The sequence below is a fragment of the Rattus norvegicus genome, chromosome X (assembly GCF_021556685.1).
Source record: "Rattus norvegicus strain SHRSP/BbbUtx chromosome X, alternate assembly SHRSP_T2T, whole genome shotgun sequence".
Taxonomy (NCBI): Eukaryota; Metazoa; Chordata; class Mammalia; order Rodentia; family Muridae; genus Rattus; species Rattus norvegicus.
Window position 1 is genome coordinate 15,628,824 of NC_141554.1, and position 17,730 is coordinate 15,646,553.

Genomic DNA, 17,730 nt, shown 5'->3' on the forward strand with positions numbered 1-17,730 from the left:
AGTTGGAGTGACTTCCAAAGTAGATTTCTGGTGCTCTCATTGGGAAGAATAAGGATCCTTCCCACTTTCACTTTTCACCATCAACATCTGGGTACACTAGTTCGGTTTTATTGTACAGGGTGGTAGGGGGCTTTTTTCAAGGCAACTGTCTTGTCAGCTAAATTTATTTAAAATGATATCAGTTGGGCTGGAGAGATGGCTCAGCAGTTAAGAGCACTGACTGCTCTTCCAGAGGTCCTGAGTTCAATTCCCAGCAACTACATGGTGGCTCACAACCATCTGTAATGGGATCAGATGCCCTCTTCTGGTGTGTCTGAAGACAGTGACAGTGTACTCACATTCATAAAACAAAATAAACCTTTAAAAAATGGTATCAATCCCCAGCACACATACTGAGTGGCTTCCGAGTACTTGTAGGTTCATCATATAAGAGAGAATAAACAGTGTTATCTTAAAAGGCTTGTCTTTTTATATTAGACCATGTTTTTTTTTTTTTTCTGGGGCTGGGGACCGAACCCAGGACCTTGCGCTTCCTAGGTAAGCGCTCTACCACTGAGCCAAATCCCCAACCCCATTAGACCATGTTTTTGAGAATCATCCAAATGCATTGCTCTGTGTATCAGAGAATAAAGTAGGTGAGCAAATACCAAAGGTCACTACTACGACATTCTTTTCTGACACCACCTCCAACAAACTTCCATAGAGAAATAGATGAAGATGAGATCCCATGGGAAACCACATTGTTACCACAGTAGAGGGAGGAAAGCAGATCCACGGGCAATGCCCAGGAAGAAATCCCTGGGAGCACACAGTTCAATTCAAGTTAGTAAAACCCAACAGCCACACCTTTAATAACAGCACTTGGGAAGCAAAGGCAGGCAGATCTCTGGGAGTTTAAAGCCTTCTTAGGCTACTTTGTGAGTTCCGGGACAGCCAGAGTTCCAGACCCTGCCTCTAACAACAACAACAAAATAGCCTCTTGATATTCCTATTACCCTGGGGTAGAAAAAAGAAAAGGAAAGGAAGAGGATGGGGAAGGTGAACAAAGAGGAGGCCGCTGGCATTCCCTAAGGGTCAAAGTGTAGTGACTTTAAGTAAAATCACGTTGGAGCAGGAAGAACTACACAGTGTATTTTTGCTGAAACAAATATAAACTGTCAATCAAATACAGAGACTATGGTACAAAACGAGAAAATGTATCTGTACTTTTTGAACACCCATGCTTCCTGGGTGATAGCTTAAACTTGGAAACAAATGATTCCTAAGTCTTTAGAGAAAGCATTCAGAAGTGAGAAAAGAACAAAGAATTCAAGCATATAAAATAATTCAGAAGCTTTCTTTCATTTATTCTTTATTTTTTTCAAATTTGAGACGAGGTTTCTCTGTGTGGTCCTAGCTGTCCTGGAACACTTAGCCCCACCTGCCCCTGCCTCCCATGTGCTAGGATTAAAGGTGTGCACCACCGCAGCTCAGCTTACAGACACTTTTTAAAAATTGAAATTTGTTTTTATAATAGGTTTTTTAATCCATGTAGTTTTATTTTCGGGAGGGTTGGGAAAATCAGAAAACAATGTGTAGGAGTCCCCACCTTGTGAGTCCCAAGATGTCAGACTTGGTGGCAAGTACTTTTACCCTGTGACTCATCTTTGCCAAACCAATTCCCAAGTTTTGTTTTGTTTTATAAGTATGACTATATTGTATTATTTAGTTTTATGTAAACTGAATTCTTTTGCATTAATTCTTATCTTTGATTTGATTGTTGCTTTTTTTTTTCTTTTCAGCCCCACTGTGTTCTCCTCGCCTCAAAAGAAAATTCTGCACCTGTTAAGCTTGGGGGCTTTGGGGTAGCCATCCAGTTAGGAGAATCTGGACTTGTTGCTGGAGGTAAGAGCACTTTAACATGCCCCCCTTCAAAACCTGGTTACTTTTAAGTTGGTATAAAATCTCAAACTAGATACTAATCCAGCCTGAGTGTTTCACACTCTATTCTACCCAGCACCATCAGATCATTTTCAATTTAGTTACTCCATAGTCATACCTAGAATTTTTGTCCCTTAAGAATAGACTCTGGGCTTATAGGTGTAGTTTAGTGATAGAACACTTGTCTAGCAGGCCTGAGGTGCTGGCTTCTATCTCCAGCAGTGTAGAAGTACTGTGTAGATTTCTCCATCATATGCCTAGCACTTCAGAGAAGAAACCCCACAGAAGCACAATCCAAAAACAGTGCGCAAAGAGGATACCATTTCGAAGTTGAACTGGACAAATAAAATTACTTCTAGTATAGCTAGGTTTACCTTTTAGGGTCACAGCATGTCTAAGTTTAAATTTCCTACCATTTTCTTTTTTCTACATATCAAAGAAGCCTGCTAAAGTCGTCAGTCTGTGTGTTTGTGAAGAGCAAGTAGAAAAGAATACAAGCTGGTTTTCTCATTAACCAAAGCAAAACATGATTTTAAAACTCCTGTGCCATAACAGAAAGTGAAAATCCTCACTGGTGTATAGAAGTGGGTGCTAACTTAGATTCCAGTATTATTAGGCTTCTATGCATTCTTTTCCAGAATTCAGACCACAACACTGCCCAGGGTTTACTTCTATTTCTTAGTTTTGCAGACTGCATAGTTCTCCATTCTGTACTGCTGGTGTGGGCAGTGCTCCAAGTACTAAGAGCTTCATGGAGAAGAAAAACATGAAGCATAGCCTTTACTATGGAGTCTTCAAGTCAATTTTCCAACCTTCAGGATATTTCCGTTAAGCCAGTCTGGTGATGTACGTACAGAATCCCAGAACTTTGGAGGCTGAGGCAAGAAGATTGATTTGAGTCTGAGACCAGCCTGGAGAACATAGCAAGATACTATCCCATAAAAGAAAATGAAGCAAATGCTCATGTTAAATCAAATGCTTTCCAAACCTTAACTTTTAAACTAGCTGTCTGTTACAGAAGACATTTCATTCAATGTGACTGGGGATAGAGCATCAAGCAGTAATAACATGGACCCTCTTCTGAAAAATGAGCATGAATTAGAATTGTATTTTAAAAATCACTCTCGACAGCACACTGCTCTCTGAAATTAAATTGGGTTAAGTTCAAATCTTACATAGTTTTCCAGCTAAGCATTTCCAGTAAACATGAGAGTGAGAGAAAATGAGCCAAATTCTTTTCATATGTTATACACTAAAATGACTTTGTGTCTGTTATTCTGGATCTGCATTCTGTTCATATTCATTGTGGCATGGACTGTTTTATTTCATAAATCTTGATGGTGGTAGATTCATTAAGTCTGCCTCCATGTTCACCTATTTTCATAAAGTCTATGAACTCTTCCCCTAATTCTTATTTTTCAACAGTTTTGAACTCACAACATGTCCTTTATTCAAAAAGTACTATTTCCTATACTCTAAAAAGGTTTTATTTTACTTTGAGAAAGGATTTTATGTGGCTAAGGCTGGCCTCCAAGTTGATAAGGAATTGAAGATCTGAACTTGTGATCCTCCTGGCTCCATGCCTGAACACTAGGATTACAGATACACCATCGCACTGGAGGTGGAACTCAGGGCTTGCACATGCTAGGCAAGGACACTGTCAAGCTGCATCCTAAAGTACTTTCTGGTAGTCAAAATATTATCATTTCTTAATGTACCTTTCCATACATGCCTGAAATAACTATTTTAAACATTACGGTGCCTTTAAAAGCACAATGGGAAGGAGGAAGGGATACATTATTTTCCTTAGAAAACAGCTTTCCTACTGTTTAAAGTACTTTTGAAATTTTACTAATATTTACCAACTTTAGAACAGAAAGCTGTTTATCGGTAGATTGGACTCTTTGATTACCTGGGCTTCCAAAGAGAAAAGATTATCTCCTTCTACATGTTCTACATACCAAAACCGTGTACCAACATTACATTCCCCCACCTAATATTCAACAGTCTAGAGAATCCACTTACCCTGAATAAAACCTATAAAACAATAGTCCTCCCCATTGAGAACTAAATACATGCATGGGGGGCTGCCTTCCTCTGTTTTAAATAAAATTGTATAGATTTGTGTCCCCTCATAATTTGTACCCGTTACTCCATCTACTCATAATGCCTTTTGTCATTTTATCTGTCACATTTAGCTGTTTGCTTGAAGACTAAGCTAACAATTATTGCCTTTTAAAAGTAAGTATATCATAACTGTCCTAGTTATGTGACCTCTCCCCTCTTCTATCTAATGAAAACTATCTAGCTTGCCTGCTTCCTAACAACATTTGATCAAACAGCAAAAACAAGAGATTTGTAAGGGGTAAGAGAGCCATGGCTCATCCCTCCAAATATCTGCTACACCTATCACAGCGGCTAGGGCCTGGCAAACACTCCAGAAATGTTTAAATGAAAGACTGTAGTGACGAGCCATTTTCTAGTCAGTAGCAGATTATAAGCAACAAATCAAGAGATGCCAGGACTGGAGAAAGCATGGTAAGAGGAAAGAAAAGGAAAGCCAAGTAACAGTGCATAAGAGCTGTCTGATGCCACAGAGGTCCATTGTTACATACCTGTTACACTCCTGAGAGAGCAATCTGTTCTGTAGCATAGTTCCTTTGTTGATAGCCAGGGTACCAACTGAATTCACCACGAAAGGGCTAAATGCTGTGTAACATCCTATGTAAAAATAGTCAGGAAATTGTAAAAAGCCTACAAAATGAAGAAGGTAACAGTGCTTGTATGTATGAAGATTCACAGCCTAAAATATTAAAAGCATAGCCACTCAGAATAACTCCCTCCCTGAAGTTTGACGAAAGGTTTATTATTGCATTGAAATTAGCATTTAAATATGTATGTACCTATCTGAAGTATTTCAAAAACGTTATGTGTTTGGTTTGGTAATTGGTTTCCTGTTCTTAGAATTTTGTGATCGAAGTCAAGTGGTCACACACACACACACACACACACACACACACACACACACACACACGAAGAAGAAGAAGAAGAAAAGGAAGAGGAAGAGGAAGAGGAGGAGGAGGAGGAGGAGGAGAAAATTAGTAGCAAACACAAGAAATTTAGTGAAGTTTTTCAAATTCTACTGATGTTCTTGACATTAAAAAGTCACCACCGTATCTCTCTGTCACCTCTGAGAAAAATTTTGAACTCAAAGTATACATCCTCCTGAAGAAAGAGCACTAATTTCTCTGTAGTGGGGGCGGTCTTCTCTTTAGGACGGCTGGGCCTGACTGTGGAGGTTTCAGTTATCCCCCACAAGGAGGTCCCCCACAATGAGTCACTCTACCTGAGTAGGAAGTTGTAGGAGTTGCATGTCAAAGAACTTTTCAGCAGGTACCAAATGGGTTCTAATAGCTGTATTTCAAATGGTACCCTGAGCTCTTGGCCCTGCTTTTCTTTACTCCTGACAGCTCCATCAAAACAATGTTTATTATCCTGGGACCCTGCATTACAGAAGCTCCCAATGAAGTGGAAAGTTCAGCTCCCAATACTGCAAAATCAATGTTGCTGCTTGAAGAAGTAAAATCAGACAATCAAAAATAATTGTTTTTTCTCTCATCAGGACTTGTAGCCAATGCTGAGCTTGATCTCTTCCTTTAAGAAATGGGAGGGAACACAGGAGAGGCTGTCTGTCATCCAGACTGAGGAACTAACTAGCCTTTCCACCCCAGCTTAGTTTGATAACCATCAACAGGCCTTGGCAATATATTCTCTGTAAATGGGTTAAAAGGTCTCTCAGGTTCTTTTAAAACATGAGACCACAGTGAGATAAAGTATTTTACAATCTCCAAAGTGACAATCATCCTGGCTTGATCATAAGAAGAGACATGCAGATGGACAAGAAGCAGGAAGGAAGGCCAGGGCTGGGCCTGCAGAATGTAGAAGAGCTGCCAAGTTGGTCAGGCAGTGGCCTGTCCCAAAGTCCTTTCCTGGCAGAGTTGAAGAAGCCTTTTATTCCTCCACAGAGAAAAAGACTACCTCGAGGGTACTCAGTGAAAGATAGTTATAGTGTACAAGCAGCCAGAACCAGATTCCTTCTAGAAAACTGGTTCCCTCCCTTAAGAGGGAGGGGGAAAAAAAGAAACATCTTCAAAGAAGACGAGAGTGAAAGGATTGCATGGGAAGGAGTTCCTGATTTCAATTTAGTGTGTGCCGTCGGTTAGCTCTTGTCCTCTTCAAATGTTAACATTAGGAATAAGCTAAGGATTCCCATTCCAGTAGCCATTGAGATTAGCTGTGATTGACCTAATAGGAGCTGGGCCGTTAAAAGTAATCTTTTTGCCATCAAGCTGTTTCTTACTTTTGCCCTCTCTCTGCCCCTGCCTCTCCTTAGGGTAAGCCTTCCGCCTCGTCCCAGCAGGTACAGGCTAGCAACACACTCTTCCCTGGCTCTGCTCTAAATTGGAACATTTAAAATTCTTCAAGGAGCAAGAAATAGAAGACCTATTATATAACGTCCAGAATTCAGAGAAGGGGACCCTGTTCTTGGCCTAGTCTTTTCTGACCCAGTGGTCAGATAAACTATTTTTTTCTTTCCATGAATTCCTGTTAGAAAGGGAAGTAATAGAACACTGACATTGATAAATTTTTTATCCAAACCGATAATTGCTTTTTTAATTTTCAGATTTCAAGTACAAAAAAAAAAAACACGTTTCACAAAACCAGTTTTCCATAATGTTGCTGTTTTAAATAACAGGACGCGTTGGAACACCTCACTTTATGGCCCCAGAAGTGGTCAAGAGAGAGCCTTATGGAAAGCCTGTGGATGTCTGGGGCTGCGGTGTGATTCTTTTCATCCTGCTCAGCGGCTGTTTGCCTTTCTACGGAACCAAGGAAAGATTGTTTGAAGGCATTATTAAAGGAAAATATAAGGTAATGAATTATGACCATTTTATTTTCCATTCAAATTACATGGGCCTCAGAAAAGTATTTGTTTTGAAGCTGTTGTCTGTCTTTGCTCATTAACTTATCACTGCCAGGACCAGAGCAAGTCTGTGTTGCCCTCAGGACCCAGTAGCCCTGTGAAGCACAATGGGGTCTTGGTCAGTTTGAGTCACCATGAGCTCAACTCAGTGAGCAGCTGAACTTCTGTGGGCCTCTTTTGTATAATTAAGAAAAGCCCTTTATTTTTAAAGCTTTTTTCTTACTTTCTAACATTCAAATGGAAATTTCACTCAGGTATTTTCAGTCCTTTCTTATCCTAATTTTGTTATCTCTAAAGAATTTGTTTTTATCAGTTTTCTGTATGTGTCTGCATGTAGGTAGGTGCATGTGAGCCTGCAGAGGCCAGAGGTTTTGGATACACTAGAGTGCAGGCAGTAGTGAACTCACCCAACATGGATGCTAGGAAGCAAACTCGGATCCTCCAGAAGAGCTAAACCACCTCTCCAGCCCCATCTTAGAGGCAGTTTGATATGACTTACACATCCATATTCCTTAGCTACTATGCATCGGAAGCCTCAAATATTATCACTGTCTTGTAATTACTAGATTACTGATTTCCTTATTTTAAAAGAGTCAATGCTATGACATATTATAGAGAGTTATATTTTAAAAACCCTAAGGACTCTCAGAAATAAGTAAGCTGAAGGTCTATTCACAGTCCCAACTCTTCTTACTCTAAGCATGTCTCAACACATGTATCTGGTAGGGTCTAGAGCTGCAAGTGTGTGTATGTGGTGGCACTTAATGCTGGGGAAATCCCCCCCCCATTATTACTGAAGCTCATACTTTCTATTCAACTGAATCATTGCTTCTTTTTTGGCCATGCCTGGTTATATAAGATGAAATATAAGTTTATATAATACTAGACTCCCAAACTGTGACGCTGCTAACATTTTCTTTTCAATTTGTTAGTAATGTTATAATTTTTAAGATTATTTTTTATTTTAATTATGTATATGTTTGGGTTTGTGTGTGGGTATGCGCACCAGAGAGAAAAGGTGCCAGTGGAGGCCAGAGACCTCAGACTCCCTGGCGCTGGAGTTACAGGAGGTTGTTAGACAAGTCATGTGGAAGCTGGGACTGAAGCACAGGTTCTCTGCAGCACCAATATTTACTCTTAACCGTCAAGCCATCTTTCCAGCCCATAATGTGGAAAGGTAGTTTCTGAGCTGCAGCCTTGTCCCTTTAAACTATAACTAAAGCATGTGGAGGTGAAAATGGCAAATACTTTACTTTGTTTACCTTGTGCACTGTCAGCTCATGAGAGCAAACAGTATCTTTCTGAAACAGAAAGAAGCAGACGTTTTTCTGCTTGTCTTAGAGTTAGTTGACCAGTAAATAAAAGCAATACTTTCCAAGTAACTAAAAACTCTGGGAGATTGCTTATTAAGCAATGGCCCCCTCCTATCCTGGGAGATTGTGAATGTTACCAGTAATACAAAGACTGGTCTTTCTGGCTGAATGTTACCAAATCAAATGAAATTACAAATGCTAATGTGTTGCAAGAAACTCAGTTGAAAATGAAGGGCCAAGCATGGTGGTACACGCCTTTAACACCTTAAGGAGGCTGAGACAGGAGACTCTCTATGAGTTTGAGGCTAATCTAGGCTACATAGCAAGCTCCAGACCAACCGAAGCTACGCGGTTAGGCTCTGTCTCAAAAATACCAAAAAGAAGGAAACAAAGTCAGGCACCAGGTTACTAAGAATAGTAGCAGAGTACTTCATCTGCACCAGGACCTGCACTGAGCAATTCAGTCAGTCTTCTCAGCAGCTCATGGCCTATTAGCATGTGATAAAATCTCCCACCTGCCTTCTTGAGTTATAAGCATTTGCTAAGAATAGAATCCTTCCTTTGTGTTTGTTCACTTGCTTAATTCCTGGTTTCCAAGGCAATGTGCCTCATTCCAGCAGCGTCTGGTATTTGATTTTGTCTATTTTTAAAGCATTGAATACTTATTTTTAAGCCTTGGTAAGTAATTTCAACTGCTTGCACTGTCTAAAAATTAAGTTATTTTAAAATTTCCTATTCTTAGCAAATAATGGTAATATTATAGGAAGTGATAAAGAAGGTAGGAGTGAGACCGTGATTGCTGTACCAAGGGCTTGTGGCTTTGCAGCTTTATTTCCCACTTTATTCAGCTAGTGTCTCTTCTTGCTGGGCTTCATGGTCTCCTTTACAAAAGGCCCAGGTCTTCAGTTTAAAATATGGATCCACTTCTGCCACTTCTACCACTTCTATGAGCTTCATGGGCCTCATCGTTTTTTCTATTTCTTTTTCCTTTTTGACATACTGTGATATGATTCTATCAATATGCATTGCCGCTTCTTTATCATGGAAATAGTCAAACACACAAGGATGATGGAGAGCTCTCAGCTTCCATACTTAATGTATTACCAATCTTGTTCTGCATTTCACACACTTTTAGGTTATTCTAAAACGTCTCAAAAAAAATCATCTCAATACCCTGATAGTACTTATCAAAAGAAGCAGTCAAATCCTGATCTTGGACATGTGTAAAGGGAAGCTCGATGAAATCACATGAGACCCAGGATAGGGAAGAAGGGTGTTTTAACCAGGTTTCTACTGCTGTGATAACACCATGGCTAATAGCAAATTGTGGAGGAAAGGGTTTATTTGGCTTACAGGTTACAGTCCATAATTGGGGAAATCCAAGACAGGGACTTGGAGGCAGAGAGTGAAGCAGAGGCCATGGAGGAATGTTGATTATGGCCTTGTGCCCCATGGCTTTGTCAGTCCGCATTGTTTTTTATGCAACCCAGGATGACCAGTTGTGGTCCTCCCCTCCCACATCAATCATTAATCAAGACAATCCCACAGGCTTACCTACAGACCAATCTGATGGAGGCGTTTTCTCACTTGAGCTCCCCCTTCCTAGATAACTAGCTTGTGACAGGTTGGGGAAAAAGACAGGGGAGCTTATCTATCTAGGTAATGCCTAATCAGTCACCACCATGAATTTCAGACAAGTCCACTGACCACAATTCTGATAAAATGACAATATTTAAGCAGTCCCATGCCAGTTTCCTCATGGGATTCAACAAATGGAAGTGATTGCTGTAGTAATTTTGCCTCTCAGAAAAGGAAAGTAGAACACTGTCCAACTGTAAGAGCTCTCCCTAGTATGCAGATGCTTTGCCCTCCCCATCTGTAAGTTCAAAGCCTCACCTGAGCCAAAGCTCTGTGTCTGTTGCCAGCCCTCAGCTGAACTGGAATGATTCCTTTATGCTGGGATGCAAGTACTGTGATTTTGTTTGCCTTTAAATTATAATATTCATTCTTCATCATTTTCTCTTAAGAGGTAACATAGATCGCTAATGGTTAAGGCCAGCACACTGAGCCAGAGATGTAGTTCCTTGGCAGAGCACATGCACCACGGTTCTGTCTCCAACACTGACAAACAACAGCAGCAGTTACAAAAAAAACTGGCTACTGTATGAAGCTCCTGGCACCAGGCAGCTCCCATATGGTCATTCAATCAGGCAACTTCCACTTTTGCCACTGCCTCCAGTTCCCACTTCCCTTCCCAGCTCCGAGCTCTGAGTGTTTTTCTCATTTCTGACCTTAGACATAACCCTTTCTCCAGGAGCCTTCTGGTCTTTCCCTCAAACATCCATAGCCATTATCAAAGAGACGTGAAAAATGTGTAATTCTTTTTGTTTACTTTTACTCAGTTTTACCACACGAATTAGTCGTCCCATCTCTAAAACAGAGAGCTTCACTGAGTACAGTATACAAGTGAAACTAGCTATTTTATGATGATAGTAATATTTTTCCTTAGATATTGAAATACCCCGGTCAGAATATCCAATTAATGATTTTAATAGCCTCACAATTAATATTGCCCCAGTTTTGTTTTAGGGCTTGTGCGTATGTTTCTTTCTTCCTTTAGGAATTTTTACCCTGTCTAGGAATTCCCTTGCCTTAGTGTCTCAGGTGCTAAGATTATACTGGTGCATACCACACTCAACACCTGATCCTAACGTTGGAAGACAGTAGTTTTCAAATGTTTCTTTAGCTGGGAATGATGGCAGAGACCTGTAACGTCGTCACTTAAGAGGCTAGGGTAGAAGCAACTGGAGGTTCAAGGTCTACCTTGGCTACACAGTGAGTTCTAGTCCATCCTGTGCTTAAGGAAACCTTGTCTCCAAAAAAGAATCGTCCTTTAATTTTTTTCACTTCAAATTTATTTCAGTACTTTATCAGTATATTCTGGCCTTTTTAGCTGAGAATCAAAAACTAGAAATCAGAATCATGAGCAGACCTTTCAAATATTGAAAATATTACAATATATCGATATCAACAGAAAAATTCCTGATATAAATAATAAGGAACAAAACCACAAAGCATTGCATGTGTCTTCTTCCTTGGGAAAACAGGTCTGTTAATCTGTGTTCTTTGCCCTGAGAATATTACACTGAAATAGTATAATACTAAGTGTTGACTTCTTGAAGGTAACCATAGAGCTTTCCTTCTTTCCTTCTCAGATGAATCCAAGGCAGTGGAGCCATATCTCTGAAAGTGCCAAAGACCTAGTGCGCCGCATGCTGATGCTGGATCCTGCTGAAAGGATCACTGTTTATGAAGCACTGAATCACCCATGGCTTAAGGTACCGTTGCTCCCAGGTCACCAGCCACACTGGCCTTAAAGGATTCTCCAAGAGGGACCTGTCACTTTTCTCAGCCTTGCCATCAGTTTTGTCCATTGTGTTTGCTGTCTTCCACCTTCTCTGGGACGTGTATGGTATTGGACTGAACACAAAATCAAATTAAGGCAGGCTGTTGTCCAGCAACACATGTACCAAAGACGGAAAGGAGCATCTAAAGTAACCATTTCATCTTACATTATCTTTATGTCACATATGACTATATACTTTGTAGGATTTCACCGGGTTCCAATAGGCACTAAGTGTAGACTTACAATTTTAAGGGAGAGACACATTCAGAAGTTTTTTAAATATCAGAAAATAGTATTGTTTCATTAAAGCATTGTGCTGTAATTCCAGGAAATTCTTGCTTCATAACATCCTCAAGAGATGTTCAGAATTTTGCTGTGAGTCACAAAACTTGTTATTGTTGGAGCCAAGATTTCAGTTCACCCTACTGCTACCTATTATTAATGCTATATATCTGTCCCTTTCACTGACTAGATGACATTGCTCCAGCCACTTCCCTCTTTCCTACATTCTCAGTTTTCTGGATCTTTTGGATTTAACATGTGATTGTTTTTATTGCTTGCATTCACATTCACGCATGAACATCTGCCTTCTCTTGACCCTACAAATTCTTCCAGCTTCTGCCCCCATTCTTTGGTCCTCTCAATTGCAAAACTAAAAAGAATTATCTTGTACCCATTTCTCCAGTCTTTCCCAACCCTATCTCTTGAGCTCATATGTTGTCAGGATCTCAATCATACCAATCCCACTAAAACAATTCTTATTAGCTATGGGTATGCCTCAGTACAGTCCTTGCCTAGCATGTGCAAGACCCTGAGTTTCAACCCAGAACCTCCAAAACTCAAAAGAAAAACAACTCTTGCCTAGTCACTGCTGACCTTCACATTGCTAAGTCTAATGATCAAATTCCAAAGTCACAATTTCTTGATCTGTTGACAGCATTTGACATCCATCTCCTGAAACTTTCTTTCCCTGGCTCCCATGATACCTACCCTCTGTTTCCCTTCTGCTAGTCTGGCTGCTTCTTCTCCAGTCCTACAGATTTTGTGTCGCCTCCTTACACCACATCACATGGATATGCCACTGACTGGTCTCCATCCCAGCTCACTCTATACTTGTTGGAAACCTCATTGAGTTTGACTGCCTTTAAGTATCTGTACATGATGAGTCCTAAATCTAGGCCTCTCTCCTGAAGTATTCTTCCTTAACCCACTGTCTAACTGGGTTTCCTGATAGATTGCTGGTTTAATCCTTAGTCTCCTTTGCCTCAGTTTCTTTTATTCTGGCCTCCTTGCTGATCCTTGGACAACAGGTACATCATTACCTCAACACTCCTGCAGTAATTATACTGTCTCCCTAGAACATTCTTCCTCTAGGCCACTTTGTGGTTTATTCCCTCACATCAGATCCATATTTAACTACCAGCTTCTTGGTAAAATCTTCCCTGGTGACTATTATATCATGATGCTTCCTCAGAGTTTATGCAAGACACTAAGATATGTAAAAATATCAGTCAATAATATATCTTAGTGACTATGATGTAGAATGATATTATAGAGCAATTTTGACATTTTAGTGATTCTTAATCCTTCTTGGGCTGAGGGGGTATTGTTTTCTAATAATAGAGCACTTTCTTAGCATGCATAAGTCCCCAAGTATGGTCTCCAGTAACATTTAAAAGAATATTACTTTAGAAATCTTCATTCAGCCTTTTGATATTTTAATACTAGTATTTCTGAATTTCCTAGCAAAGAATAGATTCTTCAGTACTTTCTTACTTTTAGTAAATCTTAGTATGTTTTTCTCCCAGATATGAAATGATCATCTTAGAAGGTTTCTATTCCTTCTTTGCTTCTCTCAACTTTTTCTAATAAGGCTCTTTTGCCATTTAAAAGTTACTTTAAATGCCAGATAAGGACAATAGCAGCTGTTTAAGTCACTTTTCCGATCCTTTATAAAAAGTCTTAGCATTATACAGTTATAGTAGCTTACATTATCAAAGCTTATCTTGCGTAATAACATACTTCTTCCTGAAAATTCTTGTCTCTACTGATGATTAGAGTTCTCCCTAAGTAGTCTGAGCTTTATATAGAAAAGATTTCTGGCACCAAAATGGTTTAAAATGTCAGTAATATAAAAGGAAAAGTCTGGAAAGCTGAACTCAGAGTCACCTGCTGAGCATGGCCTGCTGTTTGTCCGCATTGCTCATGCGTCATCTGGAGATGACGGAGTCAGGGAAGAGCTTATGTAGCTGGAGAGAGCAGCTTTAGTTTACATTTAACACGTGTTCTTGTATGTGTGTCCCATTACAGTGGGTGTAAGCTATGCTGATTTAGAAAGGCTAAAGTGTGAGCCATCATTTAATAAAAACGCCTTCAATAACAACAAAGCAAGAAATAGAATGATGACCATTCTTGTAATACAGAGTGTCCAGAGTCAAAATACCATTGTTTTGAATCCAAAATAAGAGCAAAAAGAATTATTTCTTTGATTTAAAAAAGCATCTTTTTATTTATTCCATGTTGAAAAACAATCTGAGTATTAAACCAAGTAATATATGAATCCCTTATAGTTATTGACTTTCACCCGTTTAATATCTTTATCTATCTGAATTAATGATAACTTGCTATGAATATTCATCCTAACAAAAGTAAGATTAAGTATACACAGAGTTCAGGGTCATAGTTGTAATGAACTTTCTAGTCTGAAAGGAAGACAGAGCCAATAAGACAGTAAGTAGATTTTCAAATGGCACTGATAGGGAGAAAAGACAGAAGTTTCTATCTTGCGTGGGTAGCCTCTCCATGGGCATCTTCTATTCTGCACAGATAGCCTCTCCTTGGGCATTTCTCAGGGCTCATTTTGCCAGTGTTTCTTGTCCTTGACTTCTCAAGCAACAGTCTTAACACATAGGCTAGGATATGTTAGGAATCAAAAAATAAAATAAAGCCAAGTAAATAGAATAAATAAAATAGCAGCAGTATCAGCCTAGGATTTTTCCTCCAACCATGGGACCCCTAAAATGTCTACCTTTCTTTCTCCAGCTTTCAGTCTTTCTAGCCATTATACCAAGGAACCTACCCAGAGCCTTTAATCAGCAGAAGCATGTGATGAAATGTACTACTTGCTCTGTCTCATCACTCACCACTAGGCAATCCTTTCACCCCTACACTTCTGAACTGATTTCCTTATTGTCCATACCTAACAGTTTGGAAAAGGTATTTTATGTATTATGTAGAGGGTGTTTTCACAATCAACTGTAAGCCCCATCTCTTGATGTGTATCCAAAGAAGGCATGCATCTTTCAGGCTGCTTGCTCTAGTCTTCCCAGTACAGCAGGACTCAGACTTCCATTTACTCATCCCCAAAACTGTGCTGTATCATGGTGTCTTCTTCCTCCCATTACCCGTGCTCAGTCTGTCAGAACGTCCTGTTCTACCTCGAAATACATACAGAACTAAAAACTATTATTTGAGAGACACTATTAAGAGAATGAGAAACAAACTGCAAACTGAGCATAAATCCTTCCAAACTAGGAATCTGATGAAGGACAGAATGCTTAAAACATAAAATCTAATGCAAACTTTGAAAATATTTGAGCAAACATTTCTTACAAAGATACACAGATGACTGGTAAGCATGTTCAAAGCTGCTCAGCATTAGTAGTCATTAGGGAAATCCAAAAAAATGCCACAGAGAGACCTGCACAACTGTGTTAGGATGGCTTAAGTACAAATGTCTAGGGCTACACAGGTAGCTCGCAGTTAAGAGCACTGGCTGCTCTACCAAAGGGCTCAAGTTCAATTCCCGGCAACCACATGGTGACTCAGCAATCTGTAACTCCAGTTCCAGAAATCTGTGCCATCTTCTGTCCTTCAAAGGCACTGCACACACATGGTACACATATACAGGCAAAACACACATTAAATAAATCTAAACAAAGAATTCATAAGTGCTTAATGTTGACAGACATACAGAACATCTATAACTCATGCTATTACTGTGAAGGGAAAAGAAAACAGAATTTATAAAAACAGTTTGCCTCTTAAAAAGTTAAACATAGTCCATTTACATGCCCTAGCCATTCTGTTCCTTAGAGAAATTAAGTGCATATTCATACAAAGATTGACTTGTATCTGAATGTTCATAAGAAGGCTTTTTTACATTTATTTATTTATTGCCATTCAAGAATGTAAGTCATTTATTATCATGGCACATATCATAGTGAGGAGTCAATAGATAGCTTGTAGAGCTGGTTCTGTCTTTCTTCCATGTGGGTTCTGAGGACCAAACTCAAGTCATGAGGCTGGACAGCAAGCACCTCTATCCTATCCCTGTCTTTGTATAATAAAGCCAGCCCAACCTGCCCCATGCTCACCATCCCTCCATCTGATCTGACCCAACACTGTTCCAGCACTGTGTTCCCTGTACACGGACTAATCTGCTTGCTCTTTATTAGAATTTCCACACATTCTCACTCCTTAGAGCCCTGTGCTAGGCACTTTGCTCTATTTCAGTCTCTCTCTCAGTAAATAGGACCCCATCATATGTTAATTGTTTGCTTAATGATTGCCAGTCTGGCTCCTTGTAACTCGTATTCTCAAATGGCTAGTGAGGTTGACCATTTTTTCATAATGTTTATTGGCCATATTTGGCAAACTATCTGTTCATTTCATTAGCCCAATTGTTGAGTTAGTTGTCTTAGGTCTTGTTAGTCCTTTGTACATTCCAGATATTACTTGTCTGTCAGATCTCTGGCTAGCAACGATTTTTGTCTGTAGACTGCCTTTTCAGTCAATTTACAGTTTCCTTTGTTGTACAGAAGCCTTTTAATACCAGGAGGTTCTGTCTGTGTGTTGTTGACCTTATTTCCGGGATGACCAGGGTCCCATTGAGAAAGCCCTTCTCTGTGCCTACACTTTCAAGTGTTTGCCCTGTTATTTTCCTTTCACAGTTTTACAATTTCAGGTCTTACATTAAGGTATTGGATCCATTTGGAGTTGACTTTTATGCAGGGTAAAAGATAGGGATCTGGTTTGAATCTTTGAAAATAAAGTTTGAAATCGCTCTCTTGGAATTCTAAAGGGCTGCTACAAAAGAACTTATTTATTTCTGGGCAAGAACTGATGATGACCCTGTATGGGTGAAGTGGTTGAATTAGATGCCCCTTGAAAAGTCTGTCCTAGTTGGAAGACTTTCTACATTTTTGTTGTTCAGTTATTGCTGGAAGTACAGAATGCTGAGTCAGTATAGACTTCATTTTTAAGATCTCATTTTACCTGACAGTTCATAATGAAGACCACTTCACTCCGATGTGATTATGTGTGTATCTGCAAAATAAAGTCATAAAGAAAGCTATTATTTTTCCATGCTAACTAACAATTTATTTAGAAAAAGATAACTTCATACTTTTACAACCATTATGATAACTTTATCTGAAAGTGAGATAATCTATTACTTTAATCTTTTATTCTTACTAAAAAAGATCTTCTTTTATAGGAGCGGGATCGTTATGCCTACAAAATTCATCTTCCAGAAACAGTAGAACAACTGAGGAAATTCAATGCAAGGAGAAAACTAAAGGTAAGATTTTAAAACCACCTAAAAGCTCACTGGAGTTTGTAATCACGATTCTGTTCTGTTTTAATTTGCATAAGCATATCCTTGTGTTGGCCATTGATTTTGCTACAGCTAAATTATTTCCAAAAGTTGTTGCCCTTCCAGTAAACTTTGGGTTTTTTTTAAATCATTAAAGTTAATATTTCAGTATGAATCAAAAATAAATTTAGCAACCAGAAGACATTATATTTTAGATTTATTTTGTTCTGCTAAACTTCATAGCAAAGATATGGCTACATTATGAATCTAAGCTATGTTTTCTCAAACATAAATATTTTGACAATAACATGGTACATATCTATAATCCCACCACTGAGAAAACTGAAGCAGGAAGTTTATGAGTTTCAGGCCAGCCTGGGCTATAGAATGAAACACTGCTTCAAGATGTTAAACTAACAATGATAAGACCTTAAAAATTTTAAATGCGACCTTAGTTCTCTGGAAACTGCAGCTCAGTTAACATTGGAGCTAGGGTGTAGCAACCATCTTA

At 39.2% G+C, this 17,730-nt stretch overlaps 1 protein-coding gene across 28 annotated transcripts in view; it reads left to right on the forward strand.

Moving 5' to 3' along the window:
* The window catches only part of Cask (calcium/calmodulin dependent serine protein kinase), a 345,044-nt gene that overhangs the window by 223,367 nt on the left and 103,947 nt on the right, over window positions 1-17,730 (forward strand). For all 28 annotated transcript variants that reach the window (XM_087599293.1, XM_087599282.1, XM_087599283.1 and 25 more), the window contains 4 exon segments: window positions 1,782-1,884; window positions 6,677-6,852; window positions 11,433-11,555; window positions 17,121-17,204. In XM_087599293.1, the coding sequence (XP_087455419.1) occupies window positions 1,782-1,884; window positions 6,677-6,852; window positions 11,433-11,555; window positions 17,121-17,204 (486 nt within the window).